The sequence below is a fragment of the Oncorhynchus mykiss genome, chromosome 7 (assembly GCF_013265735.2).
Source record: "Oncorhynchus mykiss isolate Arlee chromosome 7, USDA_OmykA_1.1, whole genome shotgun sequence".
Lineage (NCBI taxonomy): Eukaryota > Metazoa > Chordata > Actinopteri > Salmoniformes > Salmonidae > Oncorhynchus > Oncorhynchus mykiss.
This window is the reverse complement of record NC_048571.1, coordinates 40,715,641-40,733,866: the sequence shown is the minus strand read 5'-3', so window position 1 is coordinate 40,733,866 and position 18,226 is coordinate 40,715,641. Positions and strand designations below refer to the sequence as shown.

Genomic DNA, 18,226 nt, shown 5'->3' with positions numbered 1-18,226 from the left:
TGAGTGGATTGTTATTTCTACACACTGTAAGGAAGCAATACTTTATCCAGACTGACTGAGCCTGCCAAATGGCATCACTAATACTATCTGCACCCAGGTAATCTAACACAGGAATTAACTGTTACATTGGTTTGTATGATGTATTTCTAGTTTTGTTTTAGTATATGTTTATCAAATAAACATCTAACAGCCGTCTGCTCTTAACCGGGTTGAATAGTCTCTTATATTTAGTTGCGCTTTCTCTCGGGGTATCCCAAACATTTTAAAAGAATAGAAACTTGCTCCCATTTACTGTTTTATTTTACAGGCAATTAAACGGCTACTAAATGGACATGCATTATTAGCATAAACTGGATTCTACAACACAGCCGGTGTGCGCACACAATCTTAACATCCACAAGAATTCACACACAATGTACACTAACTCACTAACAGTTCACACATTGCATGCTCTAATAGAGATCACTCGGGACAATGCTAAATTACATGTATCATCTAGACTTCAGAAGGTTAGACATTTTACAGAATGACAGTACTTCATAAAATGTAGCTGCTTCCCCGACCCAGAACACTGACAATTGTTATTTCAGAATGTCAGTCAAGTTGAAACAGGCTCTTTTTGGATTGTAGGCCCACACTCCCAGCTCATAAAAATGCAGGGGATACTTCTTAGCAGAGCACCACTTTGCTAATGGAGGTAAGTGAGGGCAAAAACCATACAGGTTGTTCAAGTGAAATATGCAGTTGTGTGAGGATTGGTCACTTGGGCTTGTCTGTACAAAGATGCGAAATGTATGCTGCAAGTCCCAACAACAGTTATGTAAAACTACCAAGACTGGAGTTGTTACTGACCGACATACAAGCAGATGATGGGTGACTACAGTAGCCCTGTACACACAATTAACCCTTAAAATGGGAAACCTGCATTTGCTACATCCATTCTTGGACTTAAGTTAATATGTACGCATTGATACTTGAAGAATATGCCGTATTAACGCCTCATGGGTTTAGTTCAACTCTTGTACCCCGCCAGAACCCCCATAAATGCTTGTTTTACTCCAATGTTTGTAAATGTAAACAAACATATGGCCTCAAGACATGGTTAAAACTCATTTTTATATAATGAATGGTCAGTCCTTGCATCCATAGCTCTGTCTATTCATTTGAGAGTGGTTACAGCCCCATCCCTCAGCTTTTTACCAAAATGGGTTGGTAACACACTTTGTTTCAACTGCTGATTGCCCTTTTAAGCTGAGGTTACCAAAGACATTGGATCAATACGTTTTTTTTTAAAAGCACACACAAAAAAGGGGAGTCTGTATTTACAGCAATGCTCCTCCGCCAATCACATTTCTTTCGTCAAAAAAGGAAGACATTACACGTACATGGAATGCTAGCAGTGTTAGAGGGGAAAAATGGGGAGTGTCTCAGTGTACTGCCAAATCCTGAGCCATGTTGCGCTTGGAGAGAAGCGCAGAGAGGGACCAGATATTTAGTTTACAGAGATGCCAGAGGAAAGAGAGATGGCCTGGTCCCATTGGCTCCACACAGTGCTGGCCACTGTCTAGGGGATGGGGAAATCCTGGTGATATGTCGGGTGTGATATCACACCCACACCACCAAATTGACCCCATGGACTTGTATGGTTTGTGTTAAAAAAAAAAAAGATTCAAAAAAGGCGCCCCTTGTCATCCAGCCCAGATGTGATGTCACCTCCTCATTCAGGCATGGCGATTACAAAAGGGCTGGTGGGTCTGCAGGGTGGGAGGGGTAGAGATACGGGGTCAGTCTATATCACCTCCCTGTTGTTCCGAATTGCACAGCAGAGGACCATACTGAAGATCATACCAATGACCTGAGGAGAGAGCAAAAAAAACATCTATATTAGTAGGCTATAAGCTTGTACAGTTTTTTTGCAGATTAATGTGTAACATATTGTAAATAATCATATGTAACATAATGTAATTTGTGCCCGAGTGTCAGTAAGATCCTTACCATTACTCCTGCTACACCAATCCCCACATATCCGATAATGTAGAGCTTTTCATTGAAAAATACCATTATTGCATTCAGACAGTCCTGGAAACATATAGATATAGGATCATGTCACTTACAATACCTTTATTTACCATTTCTTACAAAACAATAAGATCACATTAAGGGTATATTAACCATATGCTCTAAGCACAGTTAACGGCACCAGTGTACTTTAACTAGCTTATAAAACTAGATTTTTTTAGTTTGTAATGTGAGAAACACAACTGTAGGTCTACAGTAATGGCGCTCAGTAGGGGAAAAGCAGTAGGCCTATGGTAAAACAATTTTTGTTTCAACATAAGAGGATTCATCTTTGCATCTTATAGCGTGAAAGTGTGGGAAGGGTGCCTCTTCTGTCCCCAGGAAATGCGGTGTCTTTACTGTCCCTAGGAAATATCACTTCTTATTTAGTGTGGATGTGGATTCCAAAAGGCTTTAAATATAAAGGTCAGGTGTCCTTTACTTTAAATACACGAAAATATGGATCTTGAAAGGGAATTGAATAACTTTTTAATACTTTTATTCAATGGATGTAGGAGTTTTTGCCATGTCCCCGGTTGTTATTCAGCAACTTCCACGAGAAATATAAGCCATAAATAAATAAATGTAAAATCCTTCTTTATTATTTTATAGTTCTAGTTAAATTCTCTCTTATCAATAACGTTTTTTTTCATGATTGTGTTTATTATTTTATTTAAGATTTTCTTTGTGTTCCTGATATCACTTTCTATCCTGTTAATTTGTTGAAATTCTCAGTTTAAGAAAACAACCTCTTCCTACAATGACACCACATTCAGGAAGTGTCATAATTTCTTTGGTGGTAAAACAATGGTGAAAAGCTCAATTAAATATAAACACTATGTTTCATACATTTTTCCATGTTGTTAGTCTGTATGTCCCACTCATACATTTCCACCCTATTAGGCTATATTTTTGAGAAAATTTACCAAATTTCTATGTTGTTCAAACACTATGTTTGATAGAGAAATTACAATTATTTTCAAGTGCTCAGCAGGTAGCCTAGTGGTTAGAGCGTTGGGCCAGTAACCAAAAGGTTGCTTGACTGAATCCCCGAGCTGGCAAGGTAAAAATCTGTCGTTCTGCCCCTGAGCAAGGCAGTTAACCCACTGTTCCCCAGGCGCCGAAGACGTGGATGTCGATTAAGGCAGGCCCCCCGTAACCTCTCTGATTTAGAGGTTCGGTTAAATGCGGAAGACACATTTCAGTCGAAGGCAGTCAGTTGTACAATTGACTAGGTATTTCCATTATGCTAGCTCAATCTTGCTCACTGACAGAGCTTTGGCTAATTTAGGCTCCAAATGTATGCACCAAAATAAAAATGAAGTGCCTGAGATTGACCAATATGTTTTTCTGAAAGTCAAACATGTCCCTTTTCTGATAGAATAATTTTGAAAAGTCCCCTAAAGTTATGAGGTCCAAAAGTCACTGCATAGTATAAATGACTAGGCAACACCATTGAGGCAACCTCCACTTTGATGTAGTCAGTTTTCTTCACGATTGGCTGATCCCTCCTGATGACCCGGTCGGACACGACTCCAACAGGGTCACCAGGAGGGATTAGCCAATGAAGTTGGAAGTCCAACCCAGTTGACTAAATTAATAATGGTGGAAGCCGTCAATGTCGCTGCCCATATTAATATGGCCTTTTGGCCACTAGAGGCCTCTATCAGAGTTGTACCTTTGTGTCTTCATCAGCATCAGGACACAAAGAAGAAGGCATGGAGACACCGCAGCAATTCAGCTACGGCAACAAAAAAAACATAGGATGTCAAAAATAAATATTGTATATCAAAGCATAGAAATGGACAACACTGACACATGATCATGAACATATGAGAGCAAAAAAAAATGTAGTTTAACTCACAACATTGTGGTACATTTCAGCTACAGCAGTGCCGTTGGAATTTTCAGAATTCTCTGAAATAGATTCACTATAGAATTGTTGAACGTCTTCGATGATCTAAAACATAGATTAAGGATGAATCAGTAATTCAAATATGTAAGAGATCGAGATTGCAGTATAAACAAGTGGTTGTCTTTACTTCACGTTTAATTAAATATCGGAACATTGATTAAAGTGGATATACCTGGTCTTTGCTCATGAATCCAAACACACCTGCGGAAACCTCTGCACCAAAGATTACAAGAAGGCAGGCAAAGAACTGCAAAACAGAGAGGACAGTGGTATGTTAATTCACAGAGTATCCTGTACATTTGGCCAGGAGATTTCCCTGGTCAGGACATATGGTCAGCTAAAGGTCAGGGCCTACAGTATGCTAATACAGTCACTAATGAAAGTCTACACACCCCTAGCATAATCTTCACATTTTGTTGCCTTAAATTTAAATATAAAAAAAATATATATATATATATATTTTTTTTAAACTGATCTCCACAACCGACTCCAAATTTTCAAAGTGAATTCAAAATGAAAGTATTGTGGTGGCAGCATCATGTTATCGGCAGGAACTGGGTAAAAGCCCAGTTAAAAGTTACAAAAAAAACAACCTAACTCTGGATAAAGTTGTATTTTTCACCAGAACAATTACACAAATGTGAAGGCCAAAGAGATACCAGAACCGCTTTCCAATAGGTGTTGATTGTTCTTGAGTGGTCTGGTCTCAGTTCGGACTCAAATTTGCTTAAAAATCAAAGCCAAGTTTTGAATATTGCTGTCCTACAATGATTCCCAATCAAAGTACTGATCTTGAGCAATTTTGACAAAACCAATGGATACTGTTGCTCTAAGAGTTGTGCAACGTTGGTAGAATCTTATTCAAAATAATTCACAGCTGTGATGGCTGCCAAAGGTGCTTTCACCAAGTATTACCTCTGGGGTGTGAAGACATATCAAGACATTTCCATAAAAATAAAAAAAATGTTCTATAGTTGTCATTCACTTTTTTTTTAAAGTAAGTTGGTTGTGTAGATCGGTAGGATAAAAAAAAATTGTAACACCTTTTTAGATTTCATTTTAAGGCAACAAAAAAAATGTGATGACTATGCAAGGCATGTGTAAACTTTCACTCAGCGCTGTATAAGAGAAGTCTTGATGTTTTGGCACAATGTTTTGGCACGCCATTAAGATGTTTTGGCACGCCATTAAAATTCCATTCCACTTAACAGTGAACTTCAAAAAGCATACTACGTAATTACAAATCATGATGATGGCACAACAGGTGGAACAGATTATTATCTAACATGTACAGTACATGAATGACCTTAGGCTAAAGACACAACCTAAGGCTAAATCTCCCACCAATTACCCACCGACGCAAGGAGACACTGTGACTCCTTCACAGCTCCACAGCAACCAAAGAATCCCACCAGCATCATGACCCCGCCTGCACCAATCAGGATGTACACGGCTGAGAGAGAGAGAGACAGAGAGCGAGAGAGAGCAGTGAATCAACAGAGGGTGGAAGCATTAGGCAAGAGTGTTAGACATGGATTCTACCATGCAGCAACACAATCTAACTACAAAGTAAAGTGTTGGGAGTATCCAGTATGTAATACTATCTTCATGCTGACTTTATGAACTGTAAGTTCAAATGAGTCACAGAGGGAAAAGTGGTGAAAAGTCTCATCATTAAAACAAAGTACTTTCCCACTTCAAAGTGCTCATTGCACATTATTCAAAGTTACTCTCGGTTGATTTGAATATATTTTGCACACTCTGGATAGCAACGTGTTGCTAAGGTAACCCAATGTTCCACGTTGATGAATTTGCAGCAGTACGGTATATGTCTCTGTAATCTGTCTCATCAACACAACGCTCATATTTTCAGAGGCCTGTGGATGTCCTCATTAGCTGCTCCACCCCTGCCTGAGCAACAATAACCCTCTCAATACAAGGAGCAGGAAGAGAGACCATCATCGCAGGGCACGCCTAACAAAGACTCTGCTGGGGTAGCATCTGCTCTGAGACTAGTGTCACGGTCACCATAGCACTGCGGCTGGGATGGTGTCATCTCATCTCCCCTGTGATGCTCCCCCATGCCCCCTCAGCCCAGCCTTCACGACCAGCCCTTCCCTGAGACAGTGAAACAGTGCGACACTTAGACGATGATAAGGTAGAGTAATGGTACACCTGGGAAGTCCCCATGCTCAGTGTTTGGCTTAAAATTGACGACACAGGCAGGAACTGCTACGGCTCCCTAATTAAACCACATGGGGGCCCGTGGTGCGCTGAGGTTGTTTTCGTTGTTTAAGAACAATAGATAGGAGGTGAGGCGAAGCGGTCCACTGTGGCTGCACTCTGGCTGGGAGAGGAAACTGGAAAGAAGAGGGCTTGGCTAAGCTCATAACTGATCTCCTGCTTTACACGATGGAAAACATCATGAGACAAGACAGGCGCCTTGCTTTACACAAGCAAAGCCGGCGATGTTGAGAAGAGAGCCCTCCAATCCAAACACATGTACAGCTCCTTTTCAGTGTCTGCGATATCTAAGCATTTGCATTTCTGTGCTGCCCCAACATTGGTGGAGGTTATCAATGGGCAATGCAAATCTTTGATCGTTCAGTGTGCAAATTGACGAGCACTGTAAGTACACTGCTCCCCATAGGCTTGGCTCAGCTTACACAGACACAGAGGCACAGAGGTGACAGAATGGAAAGTGAATCACCCGTAGGGAATGCTGCCTCCTTGTCCCTCTATGATATCCCTGTCTAATTAGTCTTGTCTTCAGTGCAACTGCAAAAAGGTAACCTTTCCCCCCCACACATTGTTCTTATGCTGCCCAATATAATATTTATATTGTATCCAAGGCTCCCTTGGACTATGACAAAACATGATCAATCTTAGTGCTATGTTTTTGCCCAGACATTTGTAACGTCTCCACGTTAAAATGTGAACTCAAAATGGATCCGAATACGAGGCTATGCGTGTATTGTTGGCCACAACAAATACAGAAAGCCTTATTGGATATGATTTTTGAGTTCGGTTTATGATTCCTGTTGCTGCTGTTCTATTGCTACCATTTCATTACTAATCGAAGCTGTCATCTGATGCTTTATGGGGCTTTGCTTTTTTTACTGTGAGCCGGTCGCATACTTACTATCTGCAGACTGCTTGCTTTTCCACAGAAAAGTCTAGGGGTCCAAGTTATATGTAACACGATTCCCAAGCCTTGTTTTATATAGCACATCTGTTCAGGACAGGTGATTGTTATACATTGCCTGGACATGACCAAACTCAGACATCCCTATGTTGGTGGTAGCTCTCTTTGTACCACATGGTTTGGATGCCCAGGCAAAAGCTGGTATGGTATTTGCATTGAAAGCCAAAATGAACTTATGGTGTCATCATAGCCAGCTACATTGCATACATCATCCCATCAGTGATGACACACCAACCCAAAAGGCTTGGGCATGTACCCAGCTCTTCTTTTTTACTCTTCTTTTACTGCATTTAACTAGGATTTAATAGAAAACGCTGGCATCAGATGTCGGTATCACAATGTGCAATGAATTATGCAGTTTTTGATGATATCATGACTCTCTGGCTGATGGGAGTGGCGGTCGCTAGGAGACAGTCGCCTCAGAGGCCACCCAATGAGCTACAGCACCCTGAGGGCAGCAGCCAACTGGGTGAAGGCATGGTGAAGAGTTGGTAAAGTGAGTCACCATTTTAGGTTACACTCTAAATTTGAAGTAACAAGAATAGGCTGCATTCTACTCATGTCCATGTAGGAGACCAATTGAGAGAGAGGATATTATACGGCACACCGATACTTAATACTGAACGTTGAGAGGTCACTTGAAACACAAGACAGAGTCTTTGAATACATACAGTATACAATGGCTAATATAGATTGTGCCACGACATGGGGCAGGCAATGTGTGAATAAAATGTTATTTCAAGTGTAGTTTGCATTTAACCGGACGCTCAGGAAAATGCCCCTTCATGCACTTTCTCTTCAACAAGCTTTTGTGGAGAATATGTGTCTGTTGTTGCAGAAATCAACCTATTATTATGTCCTACAAGGGTATGACCGCAGGCGATTTAGTGAAACTTTAATTTTAGAATAATCCATTAAAAAAAATGCAAGGTTCCTTTAATAGCGTATACGTTCCTATGAGACAGAAACAAGGTTAGATTGAGGGGAAATGCTCCAACAAACACAAAGATACTAGAGGTCGACCAATTATGATTTTTCAACGCCGATGCCGATAGCAATTATTGGAGGACAAAAAAAGCCGATACCGATTAATCGGCCGGTTTTTAAAATGTATTTGTAATAATGACAATTACAACAATACTGAATGAACACTTATTTTAACTTAATATAATACATCAATAAAATCAATTTAGCCTCAAATAAATAATGAAACATGTTCAATTTGGTTTAAATAATGCAAAACCAAAGTGTTGGAGAAGAAAGTAAAAGTGCAATATGTGCCATGTAAGAAAGCTAACGTTTAAGTTCCTTGCTCAGAACATGAGAACATATGAAAGCTGGTGGTTCCTTTTAACATGAGTCCTCAATATTCCCAGGTAAGAAGTTTTAGGTTGTAGTTATTATAGGACTATTTCTCTCTATACCATTTGTATTTCATATACCTTTGACTATAGGATGTTCTTATAGGCACTTTAGTATTGCCAGTGTAACAGTATAGCTTCCGTACCTCTCCTCGCTCCTACCTGGGCTCGAACCAGGAACACAACGACAACAGCCACCCTCGAAGCAGCGTTACCCATGCAGAGCAAGGGGATCAACTACTCCAAGTCTCAGAGCGTGTGACGTTTGAAACGCTATTAGCGCTAACCCCGCTAACTAGCTAGCCATTTTACATCACATCGTTACACCAGCCTAAGCTCGGGAGTTGATAGACTTGAAGTCATAAACAGCAGAGCTGCTGGCGAAATGCACGAAAGTGCTATTTGAATGAATGCTTACGAGCCTGCTAATGGAGCCTGTACACGTTGGAGCAGCGACAGTCCTTTTTCGCGAATGCGCACTGTATCGATTATATGCAACGCAGGACACGCTAGATAAACTAGTAATATCATCAACCATGTGTAGTTATAACTAGTGATTATGATTGATTAAGTTTAATGCTAGCTAGCAACTTACCTTGGCTTCTTACTGCATTCAAGATTGAATCCCTGAGCTGAAAAGGTAAAAATCTGTCGTTCTGCCCCTGAACAAGGCAGTTAACCCACCCTTCCTAGGCCGTCATTGAAAATAAGAATGTGTTCTTAACTGACTTGCCTAGTAAAATAAATATTAAATAAAGGTGTAAAAAAAATAATAATAAAAAAATCCAAAATTACCGATCGTTATGAAACCTTGAAATTGGCCCCAATTAAATTGGCCATTCCGATTAAATCGGTCAACCTCTAAAAGATACCCACCCATTAAATACTGTACATCAAATGTATTCCTACCTAAGTAAACGTTGTAGGTGGCTGGGCCATGTTCAGTACTAGGATATGTGCAAAACATTTTTGAAACAGAGGGAAATGTAACACTTTGCCCTGGCTACGTTGTGCAATACTGACCATGGTAACTAAGTACAGTACAATAATTCCAACAGAACCAATGGGGAAGGTGTTCAGCCGGTCTAGGGTCCTGGTCTAACAGTGGACTCACCTATGAAGAAGGTCTCGGGGGCTCCCTCTTCATTCAGGAGCTGGTCTGTCTTTGGGTCAAACATCAACCATAACCCCACTGCCAACACCAACGAGCCACACAGCTGGGGAGCAGAAAAGTTAAAGCATGCACATACATGAAATAAATAAATCCTCAACATTCAGGGAACATTCATTGAACAACAACGCAACACAGTAATCAATCAACACATCTTGCACACTATTGTTTAGTCTACACAAATGTGTATTTTGTCATCACAAACCTTAACCTTTTTTTAAAGCTTCATGTTGCATACTACAGATGTGAGATACTGTAGAGACCGTCTAGTGTCTATGAACGTTGTCTAGTCTTGACCTGACCTTGAGAACAGATCAGGACACTGCACAGCATTGGTCCCCATGAGAGCTTAAATAGAATAACCCATTGATTGAAACCCAGTAACACAAGGTGGTGTCACCCATGACTCCATGTGACTTTGTCACATGTACCATCTGGCTTTTTGTAGAGGCCTGGGCAGATATTCTTGGGCAGATACTGTTCAGTAAAATGTTTTAGTCTGAAAACCACAATGACTGTCAAAAAGGCTGTTTCAATGAACATTCAGTATCAAATTATTGACTTCACAGCTAACTAGCCCTTGTGTCCGAGGTGTCGATGTTGGCGCCACTGCTGAAATCGAATTAGCATAATAAAAACATCCCCATCAAAATCCGTCAGTTTAAGCTAGAGATATCAGTTTTTTTTGAATGGGCTGCGTCTCAATCCACCGCTTCCGCCAATGGCGGCCTTCCGCATCTGCAGTGGAAGGTGGCCAAGCTACACTGGTGTTTGTCAGACCATGAGACATCCCGAAAATCTGCCTGTAGCAATCCAAACTAACTAATATGACACCTATAGGGAAAGATGAGACTCTCACGAGGGTGTTCTCTGTTATGCTCTATGACCCCCACAAGCGGCACGGGACCGCCGATCTGCCAACTTCTGTCTGTAGCATCCAAACAGTTTGGGCTACACACTAATATGACCCCTCTATGTTTTGCTCTAAGACACCCACAAGCCTCAACAAGATTTGTCTGAAGATAGCTCGGTACCAGCTAAAATAAACGAAATACTTTTTTGCCCCACTGTATATCCACAGTAAAACGAGTCCTATATCGACATAACCTGAAAGGCCGTTCAGCAAGTAAGAAGCCACTGCACCAAAACCATGATAAAAAAAGCCAGACTACAGTTTGCAACTGCACATGGGGACAAAGATCGTACTTTTTGCAGAAATGTCCTCTGGTCTGATGAAACAAAAATAGAACTGTTTGGCCATAATGACCATCTTATGTTTGGAGGAAAAAGGGGGATGCTTGCAAGCTGAAGAACACCATCCCAACCTTGAAGCATGGGTGTGGCAGCATCATGTTGTGGCGGTGCTTTGCTGCAGGAGGAACTGGTGCACTTCACAAAATAGATGGCATCATGAGGGAGTAAATTTACGTGGATATATTGAAGCAACATCTCAAGACATCAGTCAGGAAGTTAAATCTTGGTCGAAAATGGTCTTCCAAATGGACAATGACCCCAAGCATACTTCCAAAGTTGTGGCAAAATGGCTTAGGGACAACAAAGTAAAGGTATTGGAGTGGCCATCACAAAGCCCTGACCTCAATCATATAGACAATTTGTGGGCAGGACTGAAAAAGTGTGTGCGAGCAAACCTGACTCAGTTACACCAGCTGTCAGGAGGAGTGGGACAAAATTCACCCAACTTATTGTGGGAAGCTTGTGGAAGGCTACCCGAAACATTTGCCCCATGTTAAACAATTTAAAGGCAATGCTACCAAATATGAATTGAGTGTATGTAAACTTCTGACCCACTGGGAATTATTCTGACATTTCACATTCTTAAAATAAAGTGGTCATCCTAACTGACCTAATACAGGGAATGTTTACTAGGATTTAATGTCAGGAATTGTGAAAAACTGAGTTTAAATGTATTTGGATAAGGTGTATGTAAACTTCCAACTTCAACTGTATGAACCTGGTTTTCAATGTGTGTTCTATGGACTAATAGAAGTAAGGCCATATTCAATGTTTGTATATACTTTTTTTTATATAATTAAAGGAGTCATACAATTCCAAATAAAATGGCTAAATGATCCTTGATATAACCATCTTCAGGCAATTCCATATGTTAGCTTACTACAACCCCCCCCCCCCCCCCCCCCCCTTTAAGGATTACAAGTAGACAACTAATAGTGTTATGTTGTAATAAAAAAAAGACATATCTCCTCTGTCTTTAACCTCTGGGGATTGCATGGGGATTAGTGTTGCATTTGAACCCCCTAATGATAATGGCAAGTATAGGCAGAGAGTAAGCTGATCCTAGACCTGTGCCTACAGCTAAAACTCAGAGCAGGACAGCCCATAGTGTCTCAGCAACAGGCTGTGCCAGCCTCACAGGCCTACAGCCTACAGATGGGTGATGTAACACACACTGGCATTGGCTGCCCGTTGGCACTGTACCCCAAACTGACGCTGTACGCTTTCTCCTGTCCACTATGACCCGCCCTCTTTGGCTCGTCTCACAACAACACTGTTTTTTGTCTCTTAACTGGTAACAAAGGGCTGCTGTCTGACAACGTGACATCACTCTCCCCAGCAAAAAGAAAGTCACATCACAGTGCTAACTTGTATGAGGGGGATAAGAAATACGGTTGGCCATCGTAGCTACAGTATGTTGGAAATGTACCAACAAACTGCAGTTCTGCAAGAAGTTCAGTAGGCTTATGCTATATGTACACACTGTAAAATATTACCTGTAAAATGTACAGTAACTTCCTCGCAGCGATAGGCCTAAATGTGTACTGTAATATAACTTACAGTACCAAGTCAGTTACAGTAATCTCATTTACAGTATAAATTAGAATGACAACATCTTACTGTTATTACCAAGTGACATATTACCCAGTATTATTTACAAGTTTTAATTAGTACATTTTGGTCATTTAGCGGGCGCTCTTGTCCCTTAGCAACTTGCATTCGGTGCATTCAACCAAGGTTGATAAAAATATTTTTAAAAAACACACAAATCATAGTCATAGCAAGTTAAACGTTTCTGTAACAGTTACTGAAAATGTTGCTGTAGTTGAGGATGCACTGGTCTTCAAAATAATTACAACGAGATATCTTATGATCTCTGGATAGTGCCAATACATTACTGGAGATATTGACGAGAACTTGATGCCAGCTTCCTGTAAGTTACTATAATGTAAAAGTAATGAAACATACTACAATACTCTAAAAGTGACTAATAAACTGTAAGAACGTAATTTTTTCCACAGTATTTTACAAGGGATTGGAGCAAGCAGGTTGGCTGCTAGGCATTTGTAAAGTTCAGCACATTAACGAATACTATGGGTTTCAAATTACTTACCATTTTAGAGGCCTAAACAAAGGCTTCCAAACTGGCTGTGATTACATGGCAAAACAGATCAAATGAACGTGGTTAAATATTCAACCATTAAAAGTTTAAGACCTGCTGCTACTCTGATCTCTCCCCTATATACATACATGTAACTGTTAGGGAACCACTACAACATATCAGTTAAATTCACACAGCTTCTTACTAACGGGTGCAACGAATATAGCCTCTTACAAGACACACCTCAAAATATGTTAAACGAGTCAGAAACATCAATATCATGCACTCACTATTAGTGACGTTACGTGTAATACTGGAGCTCTGAAATATGGGTCGATATAGCTAACGCCTCAAACACACCTACAGTGTTTTTTTTTTGCGTTAAATGGTACACAGCATCATCTGGATATGTGTGCAACAAAAGTTCAATATTCACCTTCTGCAACCATTTCTGTGAAGCTGTCTACACATATAATTTGATGCATGTTTGATAAACCCAACGTGTGCACCACACAGAACGCACTGCAACTGCCTCTGCAACGCAATGCTGCAAGGCACACAAAGCATTGATTTGTAAATGAATGTACTTCCGGTGTACCAAAACGCAAAGGACACTGTTGGTGTGATCGAGGCGTAACTTCAAAGCAGTGTGCGGATGTGTGTATCACTTTATCAGAAGTACGTCATCAGCTTCGTTTGATCACGTGCATTTTCAAACCCTGTGTTGCAAAAACGCAAGATCCCACAGATTTTACTGTGGTTCCAGTGCTTTCTTCGATTAAGCGGCTTTCAAACACCAACCTTTACTGGATAACATACTTAAAAATATATAGTTAGGATTTTGTACATGTCATTTCACCTGAACGGTAGATTAGAATGTTGAGTAGGGAACATTCAGGGACATCAGGGTATGAGGTTGAATCCTGTTTAAAGTGCATTAGTTTGAAAATCATTTTATGTGAAACCAAACATTCTGACCTGTTGTTCAAATCATTCATTTTATTTAGTGTAGTATAAGCTTAGTCAACTTGAAGGCAAAAAAGGGAAGTATGACGTAAGATGCAATTCAACTTACCGCTGTGCCACAGAGTTTTTGTGCATTCTAGTGTCTTAGTGTTGAAATTACAGAAAAGTATTACAGTGTGCTGTAAAACACATTTGCAGTATTTTGCTGTGCATTCTACAGTGTTTACTGTTGAAATTAGAGAAACGTCTTACAGTGTAAATCACAACAGTCTGTAGCAAACTATGCATACTGCTGTAATAGATGTCGTAATAGTGCAATTACATAAACCATTTCATTCATATTTAAATAACATTTTATGTGGAGTTTCATTCACACTTTGAGTTGACACTAAACATGAAGTTCAGTCAGTCTTGTAGAACTGTGACCTCAGAATCTCAGGTACAGATGTAATAATCAAATCAAATCCAAATGTATTAGTCACATGTGCCGAATACAACAGGTGACAATTTTTATTTTTTATTTCACCTTTATTTAACCTGGTAAGCTAGTTGAGAACTAGTCCCCATTTACAACTGCGACCTGGCCAAGATAAAGCAAAGGACAGAAACAACACAGAGTTACACATGGAATAAACAACCGTACAGTCAATAACACAATAGAAAAAAAAGAAAGTCTATATACAGTGTGTGCAAATGGCATGAGGAGGTAAGGCAATAAATAGGTCATAGTAGCAAAGTAATTACAATTTAGCAGATTAACACTGGAGTGATAGATGAGCAGATGATGATGCGCAGATGATGGTGTAGTGGTGTAAGTAGTGATACTGGTGTGCAAAAGAGCAGCAAAGTAAATAAAAACAATATGGGGATGAGGTAGGTAGATTGGGTGGGCTATTTACAGATGGACTATGTACAGCTGCAGCGATCGGTTAGCTGCTCAGATAGCTGATGTTTAACGTTAGTGAGGGAAATGTAAGTCTCCAGCTTCAGCAATTTTTGCAATTCGTTCTAGTCGCTGGCAGCAGAGAACTGGAAGGAAAGGTGGCCAAAGGAGGCGTTGGCTTTGAGGATGACCAGTGAGATATACCTGCTGGAGCGTGTGCTACGGGTTGGTGTTGTTATCGTGACCAGTGAGCTGAGAAAAGGTGGAGCTTAACCTAGCATAGACTTATAGATGACCTGGAGCCAGTGGGTCTGGCGACGAATATCTAGCGAGGGCCAGCCGACTAGAGCATACAGGTCGCAGTGGTGGGTGGTATAAAGCGCTTTGGTAACAAAACAGATGGTACTGTGATAGACTTCATCCAATTTTCTGAGTAGAGTATTGGAAGCTATTTTGTAGATGACATCGCCGAAGTCGAGGATTGGTAGGATGGTCAGTTTTACTAGGGTAAGTTTGGCGGCGTGAGTGAAGGAGGCTTTGTTGTGAAATAGAAAGCCGATTCTAGATTTGATTTTGGATTGGAGATGCTTAATGTGAGTCTGGAAGGAGAGTCTACAGTCTAGCCAGACACCTAGGTATTTGTAGTTGTCCACGTATTCTAGGTCAGAACCGTCCAGAGTAGTGATGCTAGTCGGGCGGGCGGGTGAGGGCAGCGAATGGTTGAAAAGCATGCATTTGGTTTTACTAGCGTTTAAGAGCAGTTTGAGGCCACGGAAGGAGTGTTGTATGGCATTGAAGCTTGTCTGGAGGTTAGTTAACACAGAGTGCAAAGAAGGGCCAGATGTATACAGAATGGTGTCGTAGAGGTGGATCAGGGAATCACCTGCAACAAGAGTGACATTGTTGATATATACAGAGAAAAGAGTCGACCCGAGAATTGAACCCTGTGGTACCGATTTGACACACTGAAGTCTGTCTGAGAAGTAGTTGGTGAACCAGGCGAGGCAGTCATTTGAGAAACCAAGGCTATTGAGTCTGCCGATAAGAATACGGTGATTGACAGAGTCGAAAGCCTTGGCCAGGTCGATGAAGACGGTTGCACAGTACTGTCTTTTATCGATGGCGGTTATGATATCGTTTAGAACCTCGAGCATGGCTGAGGTGCACCCATGACCAGCTCGGAAACCGGATTGCATAGCGGAGAAGGTACGGTGGGATTCGAAATGGTCAGTGATCTGTTTATTAACTTGGCTTTCAAAGACTTTAGAAAGGCAGGGTAGGATGAATATAGGTCTAAAACAGTTCGGGTCTAGAGTGTCACCCCCTTTAAAGAGGGGTATGACCGCGGCAGCTTTCCAATCTTTGCGATCTCAGACGATACAAAAGAGAGGTTGAACAGGCTGGTAATAAGGGTTGCAACAATGGCGGAGAATAATTTTGGAATGAAAGGGTCCAGATTGTCTTGCCCAGCTGATTTGTACAGGTCCAGGTTTTGCAGCTCTTTCAGAACATCTGCGATCTGGATTTGGGTGAAGGAGAAGCTGGGGAGGCTCGGGCAAGTAGCTGCAGGGGATGCGTAGCCAGGAGCTGTTGGCCGGGGTTGGCGTAGCCAGGAGGAAAGCATGGCCAGCCGTAGAGAAATGCTTATTGAAATGTTTGATTATCATGGATTTATCGGTGGTGACCGTGTTACCTAGCCTCAGTGCAGTGGGCAGCTGGGAGGAGGTGCTCTTATTCTCCATGGACTTTACAGTGTCCCAAAACTTTTTGGAGTTAGAGCTACAGGATGCTAATTTCTGTTTGAAAATGCCAGTCTTTGCTTTCCTGACTGACTGTGTGTATTGGTTCCTGACTTCCCTGAACAGTTGCATATCGCAGGGACTATTCGATGCTATTGCTGTCTGCCACAGGATGCTTACTTACAAGCCCATAACCATTAATGCAGTTCAAGAAATTGTATTTAGTTTATTTGGTCAATATTTACTTAAAGTAAAGAATAATTTTTATTGTAACACAATGAAATAATAATAACGAGGCTATATAAAGGGGGCAGAGGTTAGTCGATGTGTGGCACCACCTAGTATATCGGTCCTGGATAGCAGGAAACTTGGCTCCATTGATGTACTGGGACATACGCACTACCTATCGTCTGTAGCGCATTACAGTCGGATGCCGAGCAGTTGCAACAGGATTTGAACATTTAGTCCATTAGTGCAGTTGCTTGGTCAGACTATAAAATGGACAAAAGTAGGCTAAATGAGAAGTGCAATACTGTTAATATTACCAAGTGTTAGTGCGGGTTTTCAGTAAATGTATGTAAATCATGAAGCTCATGCGCAAATTCTCAACAACAAAAGAGTGATCAAACTAAGATCCTTCAACTATATCTGGAGGGAGGTGAGTCGTGGTTAAAGGAGTTACCATGAGAACATGTCTTTGAAGAAATACGGCTGTAAACATTTAATATAACGTGTACGTGCGAGAGAGCGCGCACACTCGCGCTTTCTATCTCAACCATCAAATAAGAGAATATGAGTATATTTGGTAACAGCATGCGTCCATGAAAATGAGTTACGTTGATAAAAATCCGACAACAACAGAGGAAATGTACTTTCCCTCCGGACCGGCAGAAGAATATAAATGAATCAGCTACAGCAGCGTGAGAGATGGATTTGCTGCAAAAAGCATCTGCAATTTATGAGGAATCACTATACATCACAATCAACTCTGCACACATGCAACCATGTTAATGATCGAATAAATGTATCGGTGGTAGGATCAACACTTACCCAGAATATGAAGTTGAAAACAAAAAGAAGATATTTCACGCATTTCATCCCACCTTGCACTTTACTCATGATTCCAAAGATTCTGTAAATCCGTCTCTAATACGACCAATAAAATAATGAAAAGACAGCGATACTTTGTTCTACATGCGTCTTTGACATCAACAATAGTCTACAACCGCGCTGCAATCTCAAAATGACAACATTGGAGAAGCTTTACGCGCGTTGTTGAACCGCCCATTTCCGTCATTGGTTTATGAGTGGTACAAATTAATCAGATGGCAAAACTACTGTGCCCTCATTAAATAAACCAATATCAATATTTTGGGATTTTAAACGTCCACTTAATTTGATTGTATTTGTTTCTTGTAACAAGCCTATTTTATCCTAGGCTGAAACACTTTATCGAAGGACTGCATTTATAAGTGTATGTTTTAAACACGTGCAATATTAACTATTAACGGTTTATTATAATCTATATTATTTAAATACAGTAATGTTTCACTAAAGACATTCAAGCATGTAG

At 40.7% G+C, this 18,226-nt stretch overlaps 1 protein-coding gene across 1 annotated transcript; it reads right to left on the bottom strand.

Moving 5' to 3' along the window:
• Positions 1-282: 282 nt before the first annotated feature.
• tspan2a (tetraspanin 2a) lies at positions 283-17,940 on the bottom strand. Its single transcript, XM_021609256.2, has 8 exons — positions 17,704-17,940; positions 9,654-9,756; positions 5,329-5,426; positions 4,146-4,220; positions 3,923-4,018; positions 3,737-3,799; positions 1,996-2,079; positions 283-1,855 (listed from the first exon to the last, which is right to left on the bottom strand). The coding sequence occupies exons 1-8, from the start codon at positions 17,770-17,772 to the stop codon at positions 1,790-1,792; spliced, it is 654 nt and encodes a 217-aa protein (XP_021464931.2). The 5' UTR covers positions 17,773-17,940; the 3' UTR covers positions 283-1,789.
• Positions 17,941-18,226: the final 286 nt, after the last annotated feature.

What these genes read in the sequence shown, in the direction of transcription:
- tspan2a (XM_021609256.2), bottom strand. Translation starts at nt 17,772, where the DNA reads ATGAGTAAAGTGCAAGGTGGGATGAAATGCGTGAAATATCTTCTTTTT. An exon ending in TTTTCAACTTCATATTCTGG is followed by an intron (nt 9,757 to 17,703) that starts GTAAGTGTTGAT and finishes TCTGCTCCCCAG; the next exon opens with CTGTGTGGCTCGTTGGTGTT. An exon ending in CCCCGAGACCTTCTTCATAG is followed by an intron (nt 5,427 to 9,653) that starts GTGAGTCCACTG and finishes TCTCTCTCTCAG; the next exon opens with CCGTGTACATCCTGATTGGT.